The sequence below is a fragment of the Patiria miniata genome, unplaced genomic scaffold, assembly GCF_015706575.1.
Source record: "Patiria miniata isolate m_02_andy unplaced genomic scaffold, ASM1570657v1 HiC_scaffold_17, whole genome shotgun sequence".
In the NCBI taxonomy this organism is placed as follows: domain Eukaryota; kingdom Metazoa; phylum Echinodermata; class Asteroidea; order Valvatida; family Asterinidae; genus Patiria; species Patiria miniata.
This window is the reverse complement of record NW_024037055.1, coordinates 13314537-13338235: the sequence shown is the minus strand read 5'-3', so window position 1 is coordinate 13338235 and position 23699 is coordinate 13314537. Positions and strand designations below refer to the sequence as shown.

Genomic DNA, 23699 nt, shown 5'->3' with positions numbered 1-23699 from the left:
TTTAAAAAAAAACGTATCCTTTTTCAATAAAATCACCCAAATTCAATTATCAGAAAAGAGGATGAACATTGACAGTTTACTGTACGTTTTACACGAACGACGGGTAGCGCACGATATATCCGTAGCAGATAGTGAGTTGCGTATTGCATCACAAGAAGTACCACACAAAATGATGACATATCCAGCACACTAACTGCAGTGGCATATTAAATTAGGCTTAAACTTCTAGGGGGCACTTGGGGAACCCCCAACCGCCATGAGCCCTCCCCCTGTAGTTCATTCATTGGCTAAATGTATTTGATTTGCTTGAAAACCCTTTCTAATAAGCTTTGGCAATGATTTGAGTCTCAATGAAACACTGTGAATTAAGTGCATTATTTTGAGAGACAACAATATTGTTTGCTTTTTGTTTCAGATGTTGAAGCTGGTGGTTTCTGTGAAATGGAGATACCAATGTCTGTCTACTTTGTTTCAATGCATGCCACGGTAAAATACACACTTTTTTCAAATACTGCTTTTACACTTGAACAGCTAGGTTTCAACTCATGACTTATCAGTGAAATACACATTTGATCATGTGCTACTTACCATCATCATATGTTGTGACCGATAAAATTCCCCCACTGATTTTCTGATTCCTTTGTCATTTGAAGTGAATGTAAACCTGTTCTGTTTTGCAAAACAGCCACCTTGAATGTCATTATGATTCAGAGCAAAAAACATGGTGCAGAGGTTACCTTTCAACCTCATACTCCTTATATAACTATATCGTAGCTAATCTGCTCTTCACTGTTCAGTCATAAATAAAATAAACATTATGTACAGACTGTCTTATGCATTGTAAACAAAAAACAAAGTAAATAAGTGTGAGTGTTGTAGCTATTGGTAAAGTGGACTTTGACTATAATTCCTCTGTGATGCTATGCAAATAATGGTTCTGTCATGGTCACACACTTGGCATTCCTGTAATTCTTACCTGAACCGTAACCTTCCCAACTCCATAATAACCTGTCTCCCCTTCGGGGGGACTTTTACATTCAAGCAATCTGCACCCAAGTCCATCAAAATCCACCGATAGTAATGGTGGTCTTGTGGTGGATTTCACTGGATTTGGTCCTGAAGCATTATGTGAAGCAGGGTCAGTGATAGATTTTGGCAGACTTGGTCCAGTACTAAGTAATATAAGTTATCCCGCGAGCGCGAGTGGAACACGGAATAATGTAGTGCGTCCTTGTCCCACATACCACGAGGCCGAAGGTATGTGGGTCACAGACGCACTACATTTTCCGTGTTCCACGAGCGTGAGCGCGATAACAAATTTATCTTTAAGCAAAGTTTACACACAATAAGGATGAAACACGCACGCTGTACACAAACTTTTAAGCTGTTACCCTATGTGCATGGTGTATGCAATATTAGAAAAGCGCAATACACAGAGTGCAGTATGGACCGAGGCCATGCTACATGGTTATATGTAGCACAGCTTTATGCCATGAATTGACCAATCAGGATCGAGGATTCAAGTTTACTTGAAGACAAAAGACGGTCAGGGAGTTATAGTTAAATGACTCCAGTTGCCTTTGTAGTATTAAAAGTAGTAGTGTTACTGAAGATCATAGAAAGTCTCATGCTTCACAGGGTGGGGTGATACTATCAGCTGGAGCATATGCAACAGCCGGCGTTCGTATATGTCTCGGGCCGATGTGTGGAGAGATGGAACTCACTGCAGAGATGCTCAGAACTACCTTCCCCACAACAGCTGAGATATTCTTCTCAAAGTTTCCATTGGATGTTGGGTAAGACCTTGGAAGTTTTATGTCTGTGGATGTTTTTTTTTTTGTTTTTTTTTTTCAAATCAGAAGCAGCCAAGGCTCAAAAACTGCATGGATACCAATCTAGCCTAACGTTTACAAACAAAACATTGTCAGAATTTTGGAAGTTTCTGCATTTTTGACCATAAAGGTATTTGTGAATGGGATTATTAGTGCGATGAAGCAGTTTTAACGACTGGTTTAAAACCAGGTAGGGGCCGCAGTGGGGCCGATTTCATGAAATGGTAAGAAAGGCCTTAAGAAGGGTAACTCGTCTTAACTCGCGACTTGTCCTAGGATTAATGTCACCAAACTTTTGATGCATTGAACATGCCCTAACTTCTTTAGCAATGCGGCTGAACTCGTCTTAACTTAAGATTGTTTGAGGGTCATCTTATCACATTAATTCTTGGGTTAATGTGTATATCGTCTAGAAATCATTGCAATTTGTTCTTGTTAAAGACAAATTTTAGTCTAGAGTTATAGTTTCGAGGAAGAAAACTGCTGCAGAAACAGAGCTGAAAAGGTTTTCTTATAGGTGGGTAGATAGCTTACAAAATTTAATTTTACAAGAATGACTCTATCACATGACTCCATGAGTAAGAATGCCTCTATCACATCTTTGGTATATGTAGAAATACCTGGCATGTGAATTTAATTGAACAGAGTAATTTCTGTGACAGGAGTTTGTGTTCTATGCATACGTTGATTTGCACTTTTCTTTTTAACGACTGTTTCGTCAAGCGGTAAAAACAATCGTGAAACAAACACCAAATTGATGCGTCTTGCTTAAGGCCAAAACAAAAGTCTCCGGTTTCTGGTATGGAGCTTGCCCCAAAAGTGGTGCGGCGACGCAGCTTTTTAATTTTTTTTTTACCTGTTTTTTTTTTTTTTTTGGCTTCAAATGTCGGCTGATGACTGCAAATGGTGCCCGACTAAACTTAGTGCAAATATATGGGAGTCCAGAGAGCCCACATAAAGCTTATTCTCGATCATAACCCCATCTAAAAACACGTTAAAATTGTGCAGCAGCAGGATTCCAGTCAAACCAGTGAGTTTGGCAGTTTAGAGACATCATCTTGTATTGAAAAAAAAACTTTCTCATTTTGCCGACGCGCATGGCTACGGCGACGCGCGCGCATACCAGAAACCGGAGACTTTTTTTTTTGGCCTAAAATGGATTTAGTAAAAAATCAGTCTTAGGAAGCGTCTTAGCTATAATATTGATCTTTGAGCGGGGGGGGGGGGGGACCCATCCTGAGTCCTAAGATGAGTCGCAAGATAAGACGAGTTTCGACTTTCGAGAAATCGGCCCATTGCTCATAATGACCCTCGCCTTATCGGTGACCAGGCCCCTGCTAGGTTTTAAACCAGACAGCTCAAAAATGCTCTCCCAGTCCTCCCACACTATTATTCCATTTAATGGGGCTCTTTCAATGACGGCCATTTCTGTAGGAGAAGTGCAACTGTGTTTTTACGTAATCTAGCATGCATTGCGCAGTGTTGAAAATGTTCCATACACAAAATACGACGCAGCTGATGGGCGTTATGCCAGTTGACGCTTAAAAAGCCGATGCTCGTGGATGGTCTGTAGTAAATGACGTCATTTGAACGTGACCTATATCTAAACCTGCTCTTTTATACTTTTCTCTATTTGAATCTCTAGAATTTCTTTATTTTCTGTTTTCATTGTAGGTTAAAATTGGAAGTAGAAATGATCCCACTTACCCTTGTCCTCAGAGGCAAAGTGACCGTCAACTACGTTTTTGGAAAGAAAACGCTTTATAAGAGGGACTTGTGGCGCTACCAAACTCGACCGATTGGTGGCACCATATTCCACATTGAGACCAAGGATCCTGACCCATCACCACCAGAGATCTCAGAATATTCCTCTCAGGTAACAGACTAACAGTGTGACTAAAGTCTTATAATAATCAAATTTGGTAATCTGCTGATCCAACAGAAGTGCTTAAATGTTTCACAATTTGGAGGCAATCTCATTAACCCACCAGTCTCTGTACTGCCCCAAAGTGCCTTGCCTGTGACTCCTTATACCGCCCCAAACCGCCCCAGCACTTTGGTTTTATGTATTCATCAAGGGGTAAATACTGTGAAGTAGATATAACAAGTGCCTAAGGCAAGCCTGAATTCTTCTGAACACCAAAAAAAAAAATTATTTCAAGCACATGCTACCCTTTTCTGGATAAGCAAGGGCCTATAATTGCCAATGCTAAGGCCAGTTCAGACAGCATCAAAATCCAAATGAAAAGTGTGAATCTTAGAAATCCTGGTTACTCAAAAATTTAAATTTCCAAAATCTAATTTTGACATGATTTTTAACACATAGGCAACCTCAGGCGCCGAAAACTCATAACAAAGTTTTGGGGGACATTCCTCATTTAGCCTTAGCAGGTCACATTTTACCTCCAACCTGGTTTGAGACTTTTCAAACTTTTGTCTGAAATCTGACCTTTTGAATTTGAGAACAAGACAGTAGCTGTATAGAAAGATATGCATTTTTCTGACATTTCGTCTGTTTTCAGGATTTTTCTTTTTCAATTGATCACAATCTAATCCCTATACTTCCAGCATAATTTGCCATAGTGGTGCAGAATTCACAGTGGAAATGCTGCCGGGACATGACAAATCATTCTCATTGTCTGTCATGGCCATAGAGCTATATTAAATTACTAGAGTGCTAATTACGCGGAGACGCTTTGAAGCCATCCTGGGCGCAGACTTTTTGATTTCATATGCATGTTTGATGAACATAATTAAATTAGATGGATTGAATTTTGAAAGTGTACTCTAAATACAAGCCCAAGTAGAACATACACAAACTTCTTGTGCATGTTACGGCAAACAACAGGGTTAATCAAGGCTGCATATTCTTGTTATTCGTGCGAGAATGTCTTTCGGGCTCCACTTTTGCGACCCCAAAAAGTTGGGCTGTTCGTGCTAGTTTTGATTCCAGCCAAAAGGGTTTGCCTTTGCGGACGTGTAAGAAATCACGTATTGTGCATTAGTGATTGGTCACTGCTGTCCGTGAGCACACAGCTGTGGACGTGTGTAATAACTAGACACAATCAATGTGTATCGTACATATTGTATGGAAACGACAGGAAACACGAATCATACTCTGTGGTGTCCGATGTAAACAATCAGGGTTTTTTTTCGTCTTTTCTCAGGAACGGTGAGACATTAGGTTGGTTTCCTTTCAACCGATGTTTGAAATAGGCTAAGCAAACAATCCGACACATAACATTTTCAGGGATTTCAGGACGCAGTGCCCCTTTAACTCTTAAAGGTAGAGAATATAATTTGTCATTTGTGCATTTTTCCCCGTTTCAAGCAATAAAAGTGCTCAAAATCTAAAGAAGTGTGCTTAACAACAAGCCTGATGAAGGATCTCTATTTTAATTCAAAAGTTGCAGAGTCATGTTTTGAATTGCGCCCGAAATCAGCGTCCGGGACACGTTCCCATTCAGTAGATTGCAGCTACGTGATGTCACGCTCTGAACCAATGATTAACAGCAACTGCGTGTGCATCGTGTTAACGCTTGCGCACACCCATTCATGGCTTTGCCGAATTGAAAACGGAAATTTCCACAAATCTTCTTTAGACGTATCTTTGAAAATTTTCTTTTTCAATGTTTTCTTCAAAATTACAGCATGCCAGAAAGAATAATTTCACAGGGAGTTTAATGCCATTACTATCTTTGAATCAAGTAAGCTTTCAACAATAATTACTTGTTGTATAGCTGCAATTGATATATTCTACCTTCTAGCTTTATGGCAAGCCAATTTAATATATTGGTTTGAATATGCAACTGCTGGAAACAGTGAGCATATACAACAGATAAAGATCAATTGTGTAGCGATTTTGTGCCATATTGTTATGGTACATGTAATTATTTTGTTGTCTAACACGGAAGTGTACAATTATGTTTCTAAATCTTTTGATATCCTAAAATGGCTTTTTAACTTTTTTTATCAAAAGGATGTTGCAGCCAGAAGTGCAGGAGGGAACAACTGCGGCGTGGAGCAGGTTCCTGGGCTAGACTACACAGAGCCAGCCTTCCAGCTAGAGATGGTCGCAGCTGATGACAAGAGCATAGTCACGTTCTTCTACCAGGTCGGCACAGCACCAGGAGGCAGCGATGTTCTCACTAGGACAGAGTTTGGAGGACCCTCAGCCATCATCTCACAAGTAAGCATTGCCTTCACTGCTTGACAGTAATTCTGTCCTCACATAAGTGACATTATTGGCTCTGTCCATAATATCTGTCTACTACATAGGAAAGCGCACATGTAGACAAAGTGTGGCGTCATTACGTCTTAGGCCTATTGAAACTGAAAGTTGTCTCGTATGGGTTGTTACACTGTATAAAATCCGTTGTGGATTTGGCCATTGGCCCTGCATGCCAATCTTCGGTTTGTATACATATCCCACAATGCTTGTGATTAAGTTTGACCGAGCTACTGTTGTCACCTGAACAAAAGTCAAGATCTAATTGGTCAATGCACACAATTTAACAGGAAGGGGACATAGGGAAGACACACCCATGGCATGTTTGAGTTGTTTAGGATCACTGTGGAAAAATTAATTTAAATGTCAATAGTAATAAGGATCCTGATAGTTTAGGCCAAAAAAAGCAACATGCATGCAAACAAGATTCAGAAGGGTTTAAGGTAAACATGAGATTATTAAAAACAAATTCCATTTTAGCTTTCGACACTTGGTAATGTGCAAAATGATCTGTATTGGTTGCTGTCTACAAGAAAGAAGGCGTTCCTATTAAGTTAAGATGATATCTACGAGTCAGAGTTTGCCAACCAGTTTTACCAAGTTTACTGTTCTTGTTCTTATTGTTTATAGATTCTGCTAGGAGGCCATCCTCTCCACTTCACCGTTCATGCCATGAACAACGGGGGAGGCACCGCCACGGCTACCTGCAGCCTGCCGACCTTTGACATCACTCTGCCGACGGGTCGCATCACGCCAGACTTCACCTCCACCAGTCACCCGTACATACTCCGTGCCGCGGCTGTGGTGTACGACGATTCTGTCCTCTTGATGCAGAAGGAAGGGGTCGGGTTCGGCCCCGAAATCTGGGGCGATCAGATTGTACCGTGGAATACCATTGATCTCACAGAGAAGGATGAAATTGGAACATTGGGTAAGTATGGGCTCCGTGTGCCAACAAAAGAGGGTGAATATTTACTACTTGTGAGAGTTCAGTGGACGGGACACACAGCCTGTGCACATGCATACTGTACTGTAGCGGTTCGCACCCGACATATGACTTCCTGAATGTGCCAAAGCAATTAGCCACAGTGTCTTCGCGTGAGCGTCAGGTGTCAGGCGTCATCAGCGCTGGAATACATACGAATTTAACTTGCGATGGTCTCCAAGACTAAACAAAATGGGAAAAACCTAAATTGTTACAATAATAATACAAGCATAATTTTGGAGACGCATTCAATTATTCCAGTGTTTGTCCGTTGGAGGCTGAGACAAAAGTGACTGCATGCTCGGTTTGCCGCCAAAAATGCGCAACACGGCTTGGTTTGCCGCCAAATGTGCATTGCCGCCCATTTCTCATTGGCTGAAAATCACCTCATCCTGAATGGAATGCTGCAAACTTTTCTTGCTTGCCAATGGGCTAGAAATCCCGTGCTCTAATTGGTTTATTCTAGCCGTTAGGTATCGTGTATCCCAGCCGTGTGTATGGGCTTTATGCACAAATATTGCCATGCAGAGGGACTGCTCGACTATCAGACATCAAAACAGAGCCAGTTGAATCGATATTCCTGCTTATAAACAATTTGATCATTTAAGTGATAAAATTTAAAAACTAAGGTCCAAACAAATTAAAATTGAATGATAAGCCCATCAATAAATTTATATAATAACATTACAGCATTTAGGAATGATTAGTACTAAAAGTTTAACAGATAAGAAAAGGACTTACACAACATAAAATAAATTAATGTGTTACCAAAATTCTGTTAAGGATTTCTTTCTCATCACTGAAGCTCATGAAACAGTACACTTACACAGCCTCAGTGGCGTATCCGGGGGGGCGGCAGATTTTTTTGACAATTATTTTTTTGTCAGCAATGATTGAAATAAATGTTTATAGACTTCTTCTTACATCAATCCCACCACAGAACACCCGCTCAACAACCATTACAATGCACCGTGATAATGTCCATATTATTTGTAGCATGCATAAGAAAGGTCAGTTTTGAAGAGCACCCCCATTTGGAAGATGGGTACCAGCCCCCTCCCCCCCCCCCACCCCCGTTTTTTTTTCTCATTTTATGGAGGACAAGTGTCCAGAGAAAAAAACATGTCTACATTTTGGCGCGGATGTGCGGTTGCCCCCTCCCTGACATCAAAAGCTGGATACGCTGCTGCACAGCCTATGGAATAATTTCTGGAGTCTTGCTGTTCAATACAACAATATTTCCAAAAGGAAGTTAGCAAACATTCTTTTCACTGTTCTTATTGACAGACAATGACCTTGACTACTTCACCGCTGCCAAAAAAGGCCGCCTCATCTCCAAGCCAACGTCGACTATCATCCATCGCAACCCCAACTTCTGTGCGAGGGACTGCCTGGCCCTCCCAGAAAGCAAATGTCTGAGTATCAACTACGACTATCGGGACTTCACCTGTGAACTGCTGGAGGAGATTGAGGGTCATGGGGTCGAAGTTCATGAGGTCGGTAGAATGGTTTCATCTCGGTCAACAGAATTTATTTTATTTTATTTCAGCCACATCCAACAGCGCAAGCGCCAATAACAGGATGGATAAATGGAGAGAAGACAATGAGAAGAAGTTACAATTTTAGAGGTGGGAGGAAAAGCCCAAAAGAATATTCTGGGGAAAACCCACGGAATCAGGCAGGGACTGAAAACCCAATCCACATATTGGCCCAGGCGGGATTCGAACCCGAAGGCGAGGAAAGTACCGCTACGCCAACCTGACTCCCTAAATGGCCTAGAAGTCCACTTTCGTTTGGCATTCACATTTGCAAAGGCATTCCTTTCCTTTGCAGATGAAAAGTTGTTAAGTGTTTACATGATATCAAGTGTTTAAATGTACATGTACTACATAACCCCCGAGGACCGTGAGGGAGAACAACAGATTTCAGTCCTCGGATGTTGCGTCTTTTGTCGAAAACGGTCCTCGATCGTATGGTTATGTGCTTAGTCTATGGGAGAGTGTTATATTACAGGGGCAAAGGGAAACACAAAGCATTGTTCTCAGGAGTATAGTAAAACATGACTGCATGAACTTGCGAGTGTAATGCAAGTAATTGCCAGTTTATACCTCATGCTAAAGCGAATATGAATGCCAAATGAATTTTACATCACAAACCATTCTTCATCAAAAGTTGCTGAGGTTAAAATATATCAGCTTTCATTTGTGAATTGGCATTGTGAACAGTTGCTGTGGAGTTATAAATTCACTTGAGCTTCTGTTTTTGCAGCACCTATGAACCAAGCTGTACAGCAGGAGTTTAGTTGAGTCCATCACAAGTCCAGTCACAAGTAAATCACAACCAATGGGGGATCCAGAACACTTTTTTTGGGGGGGGGGACAAAAACAAATTTGTTCCTCAAAACAAGTTGAATCAAAAAATTTCGTCATGGGGTTTGGGGCCCGCTTAGTTTTTTGGATTCTACAGTAGATGCTCTGTGGTGCGATCTGAAGCAATTTCTGACCACTTTAACACATTTTTTTAAACAAAAGATGGTGGTGTATGCAGTGGCTGCCTATTTTGCAATCTCACTTAAAAAAAAAAAATGGGTTCGTTTTTGTCACTTAAAAAAAAAAAGGGGGTTGAGTTTTTTCTGATCCGCCGTTGATAACAGCTCCAGTCACAAGAAACAGTGACCAATAACAAAGGAATGCCTTTGTCGAAGCTCATTTGATTAGATGACTTTTGATGGACTTGCAGGGCCTTGTGATGGACTGGACTACGCCCATACTGTACAGGCTGTAGGAACAACTGTGCTCTCTTGCAGTGAAAATGTAATAAATTATTTTTTAAAAAGTGTTTTAAGTTGTGGATTGTACTGTAAACTTTAAATCTGGTAAATCCATGCCATCAGTTTCAAGAAGGTGCAATCATTTACTAATAATAAATGAATCACAAACAAATCCTGCACAGCCCCCGAACTTGCATGCATTTAATCTTGACGTTGCATTTCAGTCGGGACTCTTCACCCATTATGAGCGCCTCGGTGTGGGTCACGCTGTAGAGTTCAACCACGAGTCCCTCCGACTAGACCACACCAACCTCTACTACTTCAACATAGAGCTGCTGAACTACGTGGCGTATGAGAACATAATTTCGTCCGTTGGCATCGTAGCGGACTTCACAACACCGGAGCCAGGGCTGATCATGAATGGGACCAGGGATGAGGTGGTGCGTGAAGCGTGCGTGGAGTTCACACCAGAAGAATGGGAGAGACGATGCATTGAAGACACACCGCTAGATAACCATCGGTAAAACCACTGCCATTAGAATATAAATAATCTGCAGTTACACAATAACAACCTATACAGGGTGAGTTTTAAAAAAAGCAGGACCCAAAACCAAAAAAAATGTATTTCATATTTAAAAAAATATGTAGCACCAAACATATATGACTGGAAAGCCAATTTCAAAAGCTACTTTAAGATGAAAAAAGATACTGAAATTGCTCAATCTGTTCAAAGAATATCACCATTTAAACACAATGACCTGTTCCATAAAAAAAAAACAGTTTATTGTGTATTCTGACTGCTTGGAAGAACAAAGCAAATAACACAGAATACTTGTTTCAACAACTGTCAACAACTGTAGTACACAATATCTTTACTAACAAACCTAGTTAGGCAAACAATATGATCTATAAAATCCACTTTTTTATCAAAGACAGGCCTTTAAAAGGGCTTTGTTGAATATTTTAAACTTTTAAACTGAGGTTTCATCGCTGGTGATGTTTGAAGCCAATTGTGACGACGATTCTTGCAATGCATTTTGGGACGAAAGAGGTTTTTAGAGTCATTGTGTTCAAATTGTGATATTCTTTGGATTGAGCATTTTCAGTATTTTTTTCTTCTAACAGTAGCTTATTAAATTGACTTTCCAGTCATTATTATGATTGGTTCTACATATTTTATAAATGTGAAATTTATTTTGGGGGGTTTGGGTTCTGCTTTTCCTGACTCACCCTGTATATGCTAATATCCAGTCACAAAATATAAAAAGTGGCACTGTACAGGGTCAGTCATCATACTGCATGTAAAAGCAGAAATGGAACTAATTTCAAAATGTCAACAATTGTATACTGTAATTGTTACACTCTCCCTAATAAATTCTCCTGTCGCTGAAATTTGCATGAAGGAACAGTCGCACTCACGGTAAAAGATGTTGTTCTAGAGCGTGCTGAATTCTTTTGTCATTAACTCTCATTAGAGAAGTGGACTTTCATGAAAATTTAAGGAATCCCAATGTTCATAGTGACATGTAGCGCCTGAAAATGCCACTTTTTGATTTTATAATTACAGTGTATTGACCAGGTGCTAATGGGTTAATGAGATTCAGTAATTCAAGAAGATGGAATTCATGGTCCTCAACTGAAAATTATTCCATAAAAATATAGTTGTACTAGTTACAGCCAAACTTGTGAGTTAACATTCCTTCTATGTAAAGGACCCTTGATTGCCGTGTGGATTTTAGAATATTTGGACAGGTACTGTATAGTTGTATATGTTCTACAAAACCCCTGAGGACTGACACACAAGGGAGAACAACAAATCCTTTCAGTCCTCGGGAGTTGGGTCAAAACGGTCCTCTGTAGTAAGTTTGTGTGCTTATATGGGAGAGTGTTATATTACGGGGACAAAGGAAAACACAAAGCATTGTCCTTGAGAGTATAGTAAAACAAGAGTGTATGCACCATATGTGCATGGCCTTTCTATTATTATTGGTTAACAGTTCAATGGAAAAAACCTTCTCTGAAGAGAACTGTTTTGTGTTTTTCTCTAATTGCATCCACAACGTTTATTTTATCTCAATGCTTATCTACAGGTATATCACTGATGGTTCTGGTTCTATGACAGTATTCAACGGCCATGAGGAACTAGTGGATATGCTGTATACCCGAAGCAATACCTTCATGGCAGGTAAGGGATGGCCGGGGCCTGGTAGGAAAAAGGGGGAGGACCTTACAGATCTGAGTTTATACAGGTGTGCTTCACTTGTACATTCAGTGCAACACTACTGCATATATTCAACACCTTCCATGTGTGCTTGCATTCTTTAGTTGTAACGAGACTTGTAATAAGGTCGGCATGATGGAGGATCAAGAGTTTGGTGATTGTGCCACATCTCTGATAGTACTGCATTCTTTTGAAGATGAGTGCAGCACATCGTTTCTTATGTTAATAGGATCATTAGCTCTTTGTGCACTTTTTCGCTTGAAACAACAAAATTGGGTAAAGGCTTATTTATACATAACCTGTTGAACTTTCAGTTCAGTAGCCACTTTACAGTTGGAGAAAACAAAATTTAAATATGCAAACAAATTTGGGACTCTTGACTAGATGTCATTGGTAATGCACATAAAAAAGTGTGGCTATGGGCACACTTTTTAAAACCACCTACAATTATTGTTTTCTTTGGATCAAAACCATTTCTGATGGATAAGTTCACAGGGTATTGGGACCAGTCCCATCTTCACTTTGAAGGTAGTTTTTGTCATTAGTTTTAAAAGGTACAATTCCAGGTAAGTACCCATGTTCCTACATGCCTTTAACCCGGTCTTCTCAAAACCAAACAACTGTAATAATACAGAGAAACATATCAGCCTGTTTCTAAATCCTCACTTTAATAAGGCGTTTTACAGTGATATGCGTCATCTTGCCCGCGGGGCAATTTTACACACGTTGCTGTGTATACATCATCAATGGAACACTTTTGTGCTTCCACGTCAGCATGCGTTCATTCCAAAATGTGCCCACGTCTAGCAACGCGTCTTCTTTTTGCCCGGTGAACAAGATGGGGCACATTAGCTTGAAACAACTTACTTAATTCGAGTTGTCCCGTGATGTTAGAAAGTATTCAAAGTTATTATGCCACATTTTCCTTTTTTTTTTTTCAGCCAACTGGGATGGTTTCCATGACAACGAGACCGGTATTTACGGCTACACCTGGTCCATTGGTTATGCTGTCTGTGAGGATGATGTCAGCATTCACATTGATCCCCACGCTCATCTGTTTGATGAGTCAGAGTGGACCCACGAGGGACTAGTTGTCAATGTCAACCTGCCAGGTAAATCGTCATCAACAATCAAAGTATTATGCATTTTGCAATTGACCGTGATATAGTGTTCAACTATTGACCGCTTTGAGTGGTATAGCGAAACTTTTCCAAAGGGGGTCCAAATTGATCCTCGTGCTCATCTGTTTGATGAGTCAGTGTGGATCCATGAAGGACTAGTTGTGAATGTCAACCTGCCAGGTAAATCTCCATCAATGATCAAAGTTTTATGCATTGCTTAATTTACCATGGTACTATACAACTATTAATTGCTTTGACCATGATAGTATGCAACTATTGACTGCTTTGAGAAGAAAATTGAAACTATTTTCCCCAAGAGGTTCTAGCTAGTGTTCTTTATTGATCCTCTGATGAGTCAGAGTGGACCCACCAGGGTCTGGATGTCAATGTCAATCTGCCGGGTTAATCTTCATCAAGGATTGACCATGATGGTAGTATGCAATTATTTGTGGTATAGTCAAATTACTTTCCCATTGTGTTCCATTGAGTGTTCTATATGGATCCCCATGCTCATCTGTTTGATGAGTCATAGTGGACCCACCAGGGTCTGGTTGTCAATGTTAATCTGTCAGGTAAATCTTCATTGATTATCAACGTATATACATTGTTTAATTGACCATGATTGTATACAACTATTGACTTCTCTAGTGGTAGTGAAACTATCTTCCCAAGGGCGTCCATTGAATGGTCTATATTGATCCCCACACTCATCTGTTTGATGAGTCAGAATGGACCCACCGGGGTCTGGTTGTGAATGTCAATCTACTAGGTAATACTTCATTTAATGATCAAGGTTTTACACATTTGCTAATTTGTTAGGATTAATCATGCCACAATATGTAAAAAGGCTTCAATAATTTGATTAATTGTTGGCCCAATTCTGTCTAAAAAAGCATTAATCTGTAGCAGATCCATATATAAAGGGTGACTAGATGCAGTGTTTTTTCCTGCATTTGTGTGTGTGTGTGTGTGTGTGTGGATACTATGTTATCGACTTAAAGCGTACAGAGAATTCAGTTTCCTGAACTGAAATTTTGCTTTATTGTGTGCCTATATTTTAGGAAATTTAGGATTTCTTCAGTTATATGCAAAAAATTAAGATTGACAAGATGGGAAGGGCTAATGCAAACTTTCATTGGAACTGTCAATGCACAATCTAATATTTTTTCCATTTTGTCATTAGATGATGCATACTTCATCACGGTGCGTGCTCTCAACAAGGTAGAGTTTGGCGGTCCTATGGCTCTCACTGTGTGTCACACCACTCCTCTGATTGTTGACAATTCTCCGCCCATCATTTACAGCATCGATGGCATCACCTATGACTCCTCCATTGGTAGAATTGGATTGCAGGTCAACGCAACGTAAGCAGTCAGATTTTTGGGGGCAAAAGTTTGTGTATTTGTTTTTAACAAGATTAAAAAAAGCTTTTACTCAAAACATTTTCAAATTAAAATTATTTGTCTTCATAGAACATATGCTGTAAAAGCCTCATATGAAATTTGTATCAAGCACTCATTTTCAGGAGAGCTAGAGCCTGTGAGCTTTTTCATCTGAAAAAATGACAACCTTCTTCGGTTGGGACTCAAACCCTTGACCTCCAGGATACTAGTGCAAGTATCTCAATCACATCTGAATGACTGAGTATGAGGTGCAGGGTTCACGTCCCACGTGAGGAGGCTTGTTTTCTCACAAGTTTCCAGGCAGCACTGAGTTGCTCAAACACTTATGAAGGTTTTCACATTCTGTATAAGAAAATCCCTGACAGAGTTGTAATAGAGTCAATCACAAGTCAGTCACAATTCATCACAAGTCACTTCAAGTCATCAAGAGTCAATCACAAGTCAATCACAAGTCATCAAGAGTCAATCACAAGTCAGTCACAAGTCAATCACAAGTCATCACAAGTCAATCACAAGTCATCAAGAGTCAATCACAAGTCAACACAAGTCAATCACAAGTCATCAAGGGTCAATCACAAGTCAGTCACAAGTCATCAAGAGTCAATCACAAGTCAGTCACAAGTCAATCACAAGTCAATCACAAGTCAATCACAAGTCAATCACAAGTCAATCACAAGTCAATCACAAGTCAGTCAAAAGTCAATCACAAGTCAACATATTAAAGTCCATCACAAGTCATCCGGTCCCTAGTCAACTCACAAGCTATTTAAATGAACTGTGGTTCATCTCTTGTTATTTCTGACCTGAATTGGGAATTGACTGGTGAATTGACTTGTGATTGACTCAATTACAACTCTGTCCACTGATGTCAGAAGTTGTAATGTCAGGAGAAAGCATAAGGTGTGCACTATTGTGGCATGGCCACGAAAGTTTTAAAAGTCAAAATGTTTTTAACTACAGATTGCCCTCTTTATGCCTAAAAAGAAAGTAGAATTCTTGTATAGTTGCACACATACACATATACTCATTCAGAAGTTTTCACACATAATTGTATTTTGATAAAATGCCCAGCGATCCGGACTCTCATCTGTTTGAGTATCACCTAGCAGCAGGCAGGACTCCTAGGGATAAGTCACTGCGTGATTGGGAGGCTCACGTCTTGGCTGAACAGCTCTTCATGGACTTCAAGATACCCAACGGCATACCCTGCTGGGTTAAAGTCAGAGCAGTCAACAACGGTAAATAAAGATTGGACTTTTGGAAGACGGTATATGAAAAACCTAGAGTGGTATTTTGGAGAATGATGGGCATCAAAAACCCCAATTGTCAGCAAAAAAATAACCTATTCTAAACACAAATTATCCATCCCTCCGATTGAAGAGATACCCAATGTGTGCAGAAGTATTAACTGTTTCCCATATTCTTCCTTTTCACAGTCGACCTAAGAACTATCGATCACGCGGATGAGCCCATTCTGGTTGATGACAGTCCACCCATCGCTGGTGACCTGTTTGATGGACCCTATGCTGGACGAGATCTGGTCTTTACCAAGGACAGGAATGAGGTGAGCTCTAAAAGTGTCCTCAAAATTGTATATTTTATATCAGCTAATAATACATGGGCTGTTTAAGTGTGTTGAGAAGTGAAATCATTAACGCCTCGACTATGGAATTCATTGCCAATATTAGATAGGATTAAACAATGCACTGTGAGATTGGAGGTGATATGGCTGCTTGCTGTCTCACTGACCATTTTTATATTGGCTCATTTTGTGCAAAGAGTAATAAGCCTCATGTGGTGGTCTAGCATTTTGGCTCTGTACCTGTAAGGAATTAGGCACAACCGATTGATCTTGCTGTAAATCATTCAGTGACCACTGTGGCCATATTGCAAGCACAGACATCTGACATCTTTAAACATCACCTGAAAAGTGAAAGTTTTAAATCCTGATCATAAAGGTTGGGTGTAGAGCTTTCAAAAGATGATAGTCAATATGTGGTGTTTATACACAATTTTAGAATTCAAAAAAAAAAAAAAAAGATTTTTAAAAAGTTTCATTTAGAAGTGCTGCTGCCGTACAATACCGGTATTTGATTCTATAAAAGAGAAGTTTCCTGACAACAGGGTCAGCATAAGTTTAAATTACCACCAAGAAATTAATAAAACTGAATGTATTAAACTGAATGGTAAACTTGTATAATTTGAATATAGCTTTCAACTTGATGGGGTTGTTTATTTGGTAAGTTCTTTCAAAGTTTCATTCTTTTCCTTGCTTTGTTGCCCAGATTTGTGCCAACTGGCACAATTGGTATGACCCCGAGTCTGGGATCTTCTCCTACCTGTGGGCGGTAGGGACCCAGCCTGGCCTGAGTAACATGGTGGACTTTATTCAAGTTTCTCGCCACGAGCACAGCGCCTGCTCTGGCTATGTGACCCTACAGCACGGGGAGACGTACTACTCAACGCTGGTAGCCTTCCATGGTGGATATGATAAACTCAACGTGTCTGCTTCTTCGGATGGAGGTATTTATTGACATTGTATTAACTTTGTGTGCGTCTCAGGATGATCTGTTGGAACTTCTGCCTTCCATGACTTAGTATTAAACAAGCATAGTAGTCGTTGTGGTTAATTTCCTAATAGTCACCATGAAAATCGTAGAGGTCATTACTGGTTTCAATTGATTGCCAAATCCATTATCATTATTATATTATCATAAACAAGTAATCTTACTCTACCATTAATTGGCTGTTTCGGCAAGTTGCCGAAACAGCCTTCATTTACGTTAAGATTTTGTTTAGATCTGTTTTCCCCTAGACTCCTTGTACACGTTTTCATCGTGCATTGCACTAAGAGCACCGACATGTACACATCAATCCGATTGCCTTTATGCTGGGCGCACTCATAGACCAGCACCTGCAGATGTGTACTGAACATTGATGTCATCATGACATCATCACGTGTTACATGACATCACATTAATGGTGCATATTTTGAAGGTCTATATTTTATAATACAGAACTGTCATTCCGATTTGGTTATAACCTGGTATGTACCTAAACCGAGATATTGTTATAGATTAAAATTCAGCACATGATATTTGACATCTTCATTATTAAAGGTTCTTTTTTCAAATGTCTTTATCTACAGAACTGAATGTCCAATTTGGTTGTAACTTGGTATTTACCTGGACCAGGATGTGTAATGGATGAAAATTGAAGTGACGTCATGATGATGTCATAATATACCGTGTGACGTCACATTAAAGATACATTTTCAAAAACCTACATTGTATATCTACAGAACTTTAGGTGCAATTCGTTTCCAATGGCTCAGTTTTCAAAGTCTCGCTTATTGTTATGCCTTGTGGCACTGACGCAACATTGATGAACATGCATTTCAACAGTGTGCTATCTTCAGAACTACAACTCACTAGTATGGCTATTTGATCATTCAGTTGTTGGAATCGAGTAGCCTGTGTTGGTTAATTCTCCACAGCTGTTACCATGGGAACCAGGGTGGACATAGGGGCAACTTCTACAATTCTCTCTGCCAGTGTGGCCAACTGTTAAATGTCGACATCATCGGAAGCCAACATGAGTTGCTTATTATTCTGTGAAGTTGGGATGGTTTCCTGTGGCCCAACTCCTCAGTTGTCTGGAGTCTTTGTAAGCGTTTCTTCTCTGATTCGGACGTCCTCCTGATTAGCTCCTCCTTCAATGTTGTGAAGGGCTGGATGGAAGGGAGGTGGATAAGAATGTACAGCATCTCTTGTGTGATGGAGGGTTTGAAGGGAAAAGATTACATATACATTTTGCGTCTCCTCTATGAAGCCACACCACAAGTTAAAAATTGGGCCTCATATAAAAATTTGCATGAACCAAATGAGTGGGTCATTTGGCAGAAAGGTAGCAATTTTAAACTAACCGCAGTGAAGGACGGGTTGACAGTGGTGTTGGGAGTATAGCCATGGTTCATCGATGTTGTAGCAATTCAATTATGATCAAGTTTAATTGTCTAGTAAGTTCACTGTGTCACCGATTTGTTGTGCTCACTTGGTTACCAATTTGTTGAGTAATATGTAGTCAATACACACTTCTTTAGTTGAGGACTTAACCATGACTTTATTCGACAACAATTTTTAAAATATAAACCGAGACTGAAGTGCTTAAAAAGCGAACTTACGAATAGAGAACATGGAACAAATACTAAAAACTGCTGAGGGATTACTGAATACTGACCGACTACATGATTGCATGAATGAACTGAATTGAACCAAATAACTGCTCATTAAGGGCCTGTCACATTATATGCACTCTCATAGGCGACAAAACATATTTAATAAATTTAACAATCGCAGCAAGGACACAAGAAAATTTCTTTATTAAGTGGCCAGAAAATGGCTCATTCTGCGCTCATTCTGCGCTCACTCCCGCGCTTACGATGCTCTCAACTCGCTCTCTATGCGCCCCTGTCAAGCCCAATTACTTGATCTAGTTGATGCCGCTGCACTGTCACTGTGCTCACACTACACTCTGCTCGCTGTTGATACATCCTAGTAGCTTGCGTCACGCTCTCTATCTGACCAAAATACGCTCACGTGACGTCACTTGCACTGTATAAATACCACGACTAATCGGTCAATCCGCATTCCAGTTTCAAATGTATTTGACAAGTTCATCGCAGTTGTGTTACTTTCTCATTGAGACTACATCGACTGCCTTGCCTCAATGCCACTTCAATGTCACATGATTCACGCTCGCACAGCGCCCGAGTTGCATCATTGTGGTGCCCTGGCCAAAGCGCAGAGGTGTTGCGATTGTTTTGAGCATGTTCAAAAATTCCGGCGCCAATCAGGCGACCTATGTAGTTCTCACTGCTATCTAGTAGTTGTTGTTGCGCCCCAGCCATTTTTCAAGGACGCAGTGAGAGTGCATATGATCCCAGACAGTGTGACAGGCCCTTTTGTCATGTCTTGGTTTCCTTGATTCACAGAAATGTAGATGACTATAAATGAGTGATAACAACTCGGCACAATGATTTAGTAACTTCAGCTATACATGTACTGAGAACCTTTAGGTTAACAACCTGTGGGCAATAATTGAAGTCATATGCTCTGTATGAGAAAACAATACACACTGGTAGCACTGACATTGAGTTTGTTTCTGCATTCAATAGGGGACATTGAACAAAGGAGTACCGAAGTGAATTCATTACGTGCACAAAATGTATGTGAAAGACATTAGGGCGTGATTCAGCTCGAGAACCAACACGCGCGCGTACTCCAATTCGTTTGCACTACACTTACTGGTTCTAAATGACATCACACTTCGGTACTCTTTAGAGGACAATAGGGTCCCCAATTTCTGAGAGGTCCCCAGTTTAAATTTGTGTATACAAAACACATGGGAGGTCTTCCTAAAATGTTCAAACAAAAAAAGGACAATAGGGTGTCCCCGGTTGCAGGCAAATACACACTTGTATGTGTGGGTGATGTCTATGTGCATGGAAAAGCAATGAGTAATACATTAATAGTGTGGAGTACAAATTGAACACAATCGTGAGGATCTAAAACACTACAATACCATTCTGTATTATGTATTTTTGATTTTTGGGGGGTTTAAATTTGATTAACAGTCGTTTGTTGTCATTTAAAAGTGCAGCTGTGGTATTAAAAGAAAGCTTATGAATTTGGCTTTCATATCCTAGATATTGAAAGTGCTACATGCAGAACTTCACTAAAACATTGGTTCCAACATTTAGGTTTCGTTTTTTCTGACCCTGTACATGGCAGTCATGCATGCTCTTTGTGCACGAAATGATATTGTGTTGAATAGACTTACTGTATGGTTGGACAAACTGGTTTTTGACCTTTTTTTTCTTTAAACCATCATTATTTCTTAATTTAGGCTTTATTTTCACCGTCATTTTCACCACGTACCATGAGCATGCTGTAGTTGAGGAATATCAATTTTAACATGCCTCCCCAATTCCGAGAAAATTGCACCTTATGAAACAGTGTAAAGTTGTTTTTACCACTCTGTAGTACTGCTACTGTGTCTGTATGTCTTATTTGTAGCCATGTACCTTTTTAGTCATATTGTATCTCATTTTCTGGCCATTGATCAGTTCGTCTTGCAGTATTGTGTAACGCTACATCATTTGCTTTTTGTGCATTTGTTCCATTTGAAGCAACAAAATGCTCAAAGTCTTAAGTAGGGCGCATTACAACTGACTTGTTCAAATTTCAGCTCAGTTGATGCCATACGTTTTTAGAAAACAGAGAAATGTTGGGTCTTGTAAGTTGATTCCATTCGCTCTTTTCACACTTCCGCCATGGGCATGCAGAGCCTCCATCTGGGAACTTTACACAATAAATACAGCCGGTTCAGTGATTCCCGTGTCGGGGCTCAGATCACTGAACCGGCTATTTTTATTGTGTAAAGTTGCCAGATCGAGGCTCTGCATGCCCAATGGCTGAGTGTGAAAAGAGCGAAATGATAGCACTTCCCACTCCAAAGTTACCATGTATCATATGTTGAATTGCACCCAATCCCCAAATCAGTACTCAGGACATGATTCTCATTATTTGAGCCAGTTAATAGTGTAGGTGACGTCAAGGTCACAGTTGATGGGTGATCTTTGCATTTATCTAACGAATATCGTAAACATTTATAAAAGTGTGCCCAAATGCCAACATTTTTAAACCACCTTCAATAGTTGTTTTCTTTGAAACAGTACTAGTCAAGCGGAACAATTTGGGTATTTGGTATTTGGTAATAGTCCTTTCCTTACTTTCAGCAAAGGTTTTCTCATTAAATGGGTAGGTTCATTTCTGGGTTGTAAATATATATTACCAATGGTCCTACGTTTGCTTAAAAGTGTATCAATGGAGCAGGTTGTTTGCAGATTACAGAATGGATTCTTGCACATTGCTGGTCATTCCATTGACCAGATTTTTGTAGCAACGCGCAGTCCTGGTTGTTGCCATTACTAGGTTCACCATCCCCCCAGTTTCTGTACTTCACATCAGTAGTGCCGTCCTGACACACCCATGAACCTATTAAACAGACACACAGAATGTTCAGATTGTTTTCTGTCGTTAAAAGGCTTTTCAACAACTAAGTTGACTGTTTAAAAGTCTGTTAAGTTGTAATCTTAGTTGGTGTGGCATGGAAAAGGATAATTCGGAATGATTAATGATCAGTTCCTTCCTTTTTGTTTTATTTCTACGAACGTTGTCACTTTCAAACTTTAACAATGGGTCACATGAGCTCACTGATTGCAACATGCAAGATTTCTCATGATCAAATTGTTTCCAAAAAAATAACTTGATTTACTTTTTCAAATGATCTCACTTTTACTAACCTTCACTTTTTTGGTCGCTGCAGTCAATCCAAAATGAGGGGTTCAGCTTGGTCTGAAGGAACTCAGTTTCCTCCTGAGACTGTGGCATGACCAAGACACCTCCCATCTTGATGCACTCCTGTTTTGCCTTAGCCCATTGTAGTTTGTCGCTGAGTTTTCGATAGCATTTGTCACCCCACTGGCTCCAAGCAGGAGGACACGCCCCTCTAATGGAGGCCGCACACCTCTCATTGCCACCAGTGCATCTGATCATAAGACAAAGGCTTATCAAGCCAACAAGGAGACGTTTAGGCAACATCTTTTTCAGATGTTACCAGATCGGTGTCAGGTGGTGAAATGAAGGGTAGTGTCCTCAATCCTGGATTGCAGTAGTGCGCCTGATGACGATGCTGCAAATTTATTCTGCCCCAATGGAATTTTCTAATTGGACTTGTGAGCAAGCCCTTGCTGTGTGCTTATTGAACATGTATCTGATATATATTTACCGGAATTGCCATGGTGATCACGATTTCATCTTCACGCTGGGCACATCTGATAAAAAATATTAGCTTATTAGAAAGAGAAGGCTGACTAAAGCATCAGTCCATAAAATGTGTTTTAGTTCTCCATGAATGGATATTCATGGTTGGAATATACAACTCCTCACAAGCATGACAAGGGTCATTGTCTCAACTCCTCGTAAGGGTAATATATTTGGGGCTACTTTGTTCCTGTCCCTGTTACATCTGACATCTACAATTTTACAATTGTGGACACACTCTTAACGAAGTTTTTCTCAAAGAGTGATTATAAATAGCAAACTACCTACCAAATAAAACAATCATTTGAAGTCATTCTTAATGAAAGTTGGATGGCAAAATGCAAAGTACCAAGTTAACAGGGACAGGAGAAATGTCTCACTTTGGTATCTTACCTTATAGAATGACCAATTAATCATTGTACTAGTGCAAGAGATTTCATCTCAGACTTTGTTAACACAAATAAAGCAATGATCACATAAAGAGAAGAACTCTTGGCATTGATGAATTTAGTGTCAACTCACCCCAACTTGTTTCGATGCATGTTTCCTGCACTGTTCTTCCGCACGGCGGCTGGCCAACGTTGTCTCGACTACCGCAAGATAGAACGGGCGATAGTTCCACAAGTGTGTATGTACAAACATTCACAAAGTTACTGACAGATGGACTAAGACGATGAGTACTAAATAACTACTGGAAAACTTGAAATTGATGAAGAACGACGATGATGAAAACTGGCAAACTTGGCACTTCTAAAATACGTAAGCTCGACGATACAACGTTAGAAAAAGGGAACGTGCTCATAAACCAACGAAAAGTCTATGGTGGAACACATAGTATGTAAAGGTACAGCCACACGTGAAAGTATGATGAAATGTTGACAGGTCAAATTTCGCGCGGGGGTGATCACCACAAATTCAGCAAAAAAATAACTGTAACATTATATTGTGCATTTAGAATTTAACATACAAAGATGATCAACTCCACACAAAAAAGACATTAATCAAAAAATAAAATGATGTATTTAAAGATGATATAACAGGATACTGGACCCTGATAATGGCCAAAGCCAAAATTCCCTTAGTAGCAATGCCAGTTAATGCATTGAGTTCATGTTACAAAGTTAACACTGCAACAGTGACAGAACTAATCTGGTTTAAAACGAAAGTGAGAAAAAGACTTGAGAAACTACTGCCAGGACCTACGGATCTAGACTTCTCCTCAATTATTGTTATCTGGATCATATATTGATATT

The 23699-nt window shown here is 40.0% G+C and overlaps 1 protein-coding gene across 1 annotated transcript in view; it reads left to right on the top strand.

Moving 5' to 3' along the window:
* LOC119723897 overlaps positions 1-23699 on the top strand; it is a 144621-nt gene that overhangs the window by 66944 nt on the left and 53978 nt on the right. Inside the window, exons 43-55 of the mRNA XM_038194800.1 lie at positions 416-486; positions 1639-1796; positions 3507-3708; positions 5812-6021; positions 6691-6991; positions 8333-8541; positions 10040-10335; positions 11906-12000; positions 12978-13148; positions 14341-14521; positions 15632-15798; positions 15997-16124; positions 16846-17083. Of these exons, the coding sequence (XP_038050728.1) occupies positions 416-486; positions 1639-1796; positions 3507-3708; positions 5812-6021; positions 6691-6991; positions 8333-8541; positions 10040-10335; positions 11906-12000; positions 12978-13148; positions 14341-14521; positions 15632-15798; positions 15997-16124; positions 16846-17083 (2427 nt within the window). The remainder of the gene's footprint in view (positions 1-415; positions 487-1638; positions 1797-3506; positions 3709-5811; positions 6022-6690; positions 6992-8332; positions 8542-10039; positions 10336-11905; positions 12001-12977; positions 13149-14340; positions 14522-15631; positions 15799-15996; positions 16125-16845; positions 17084-23699) is intronic.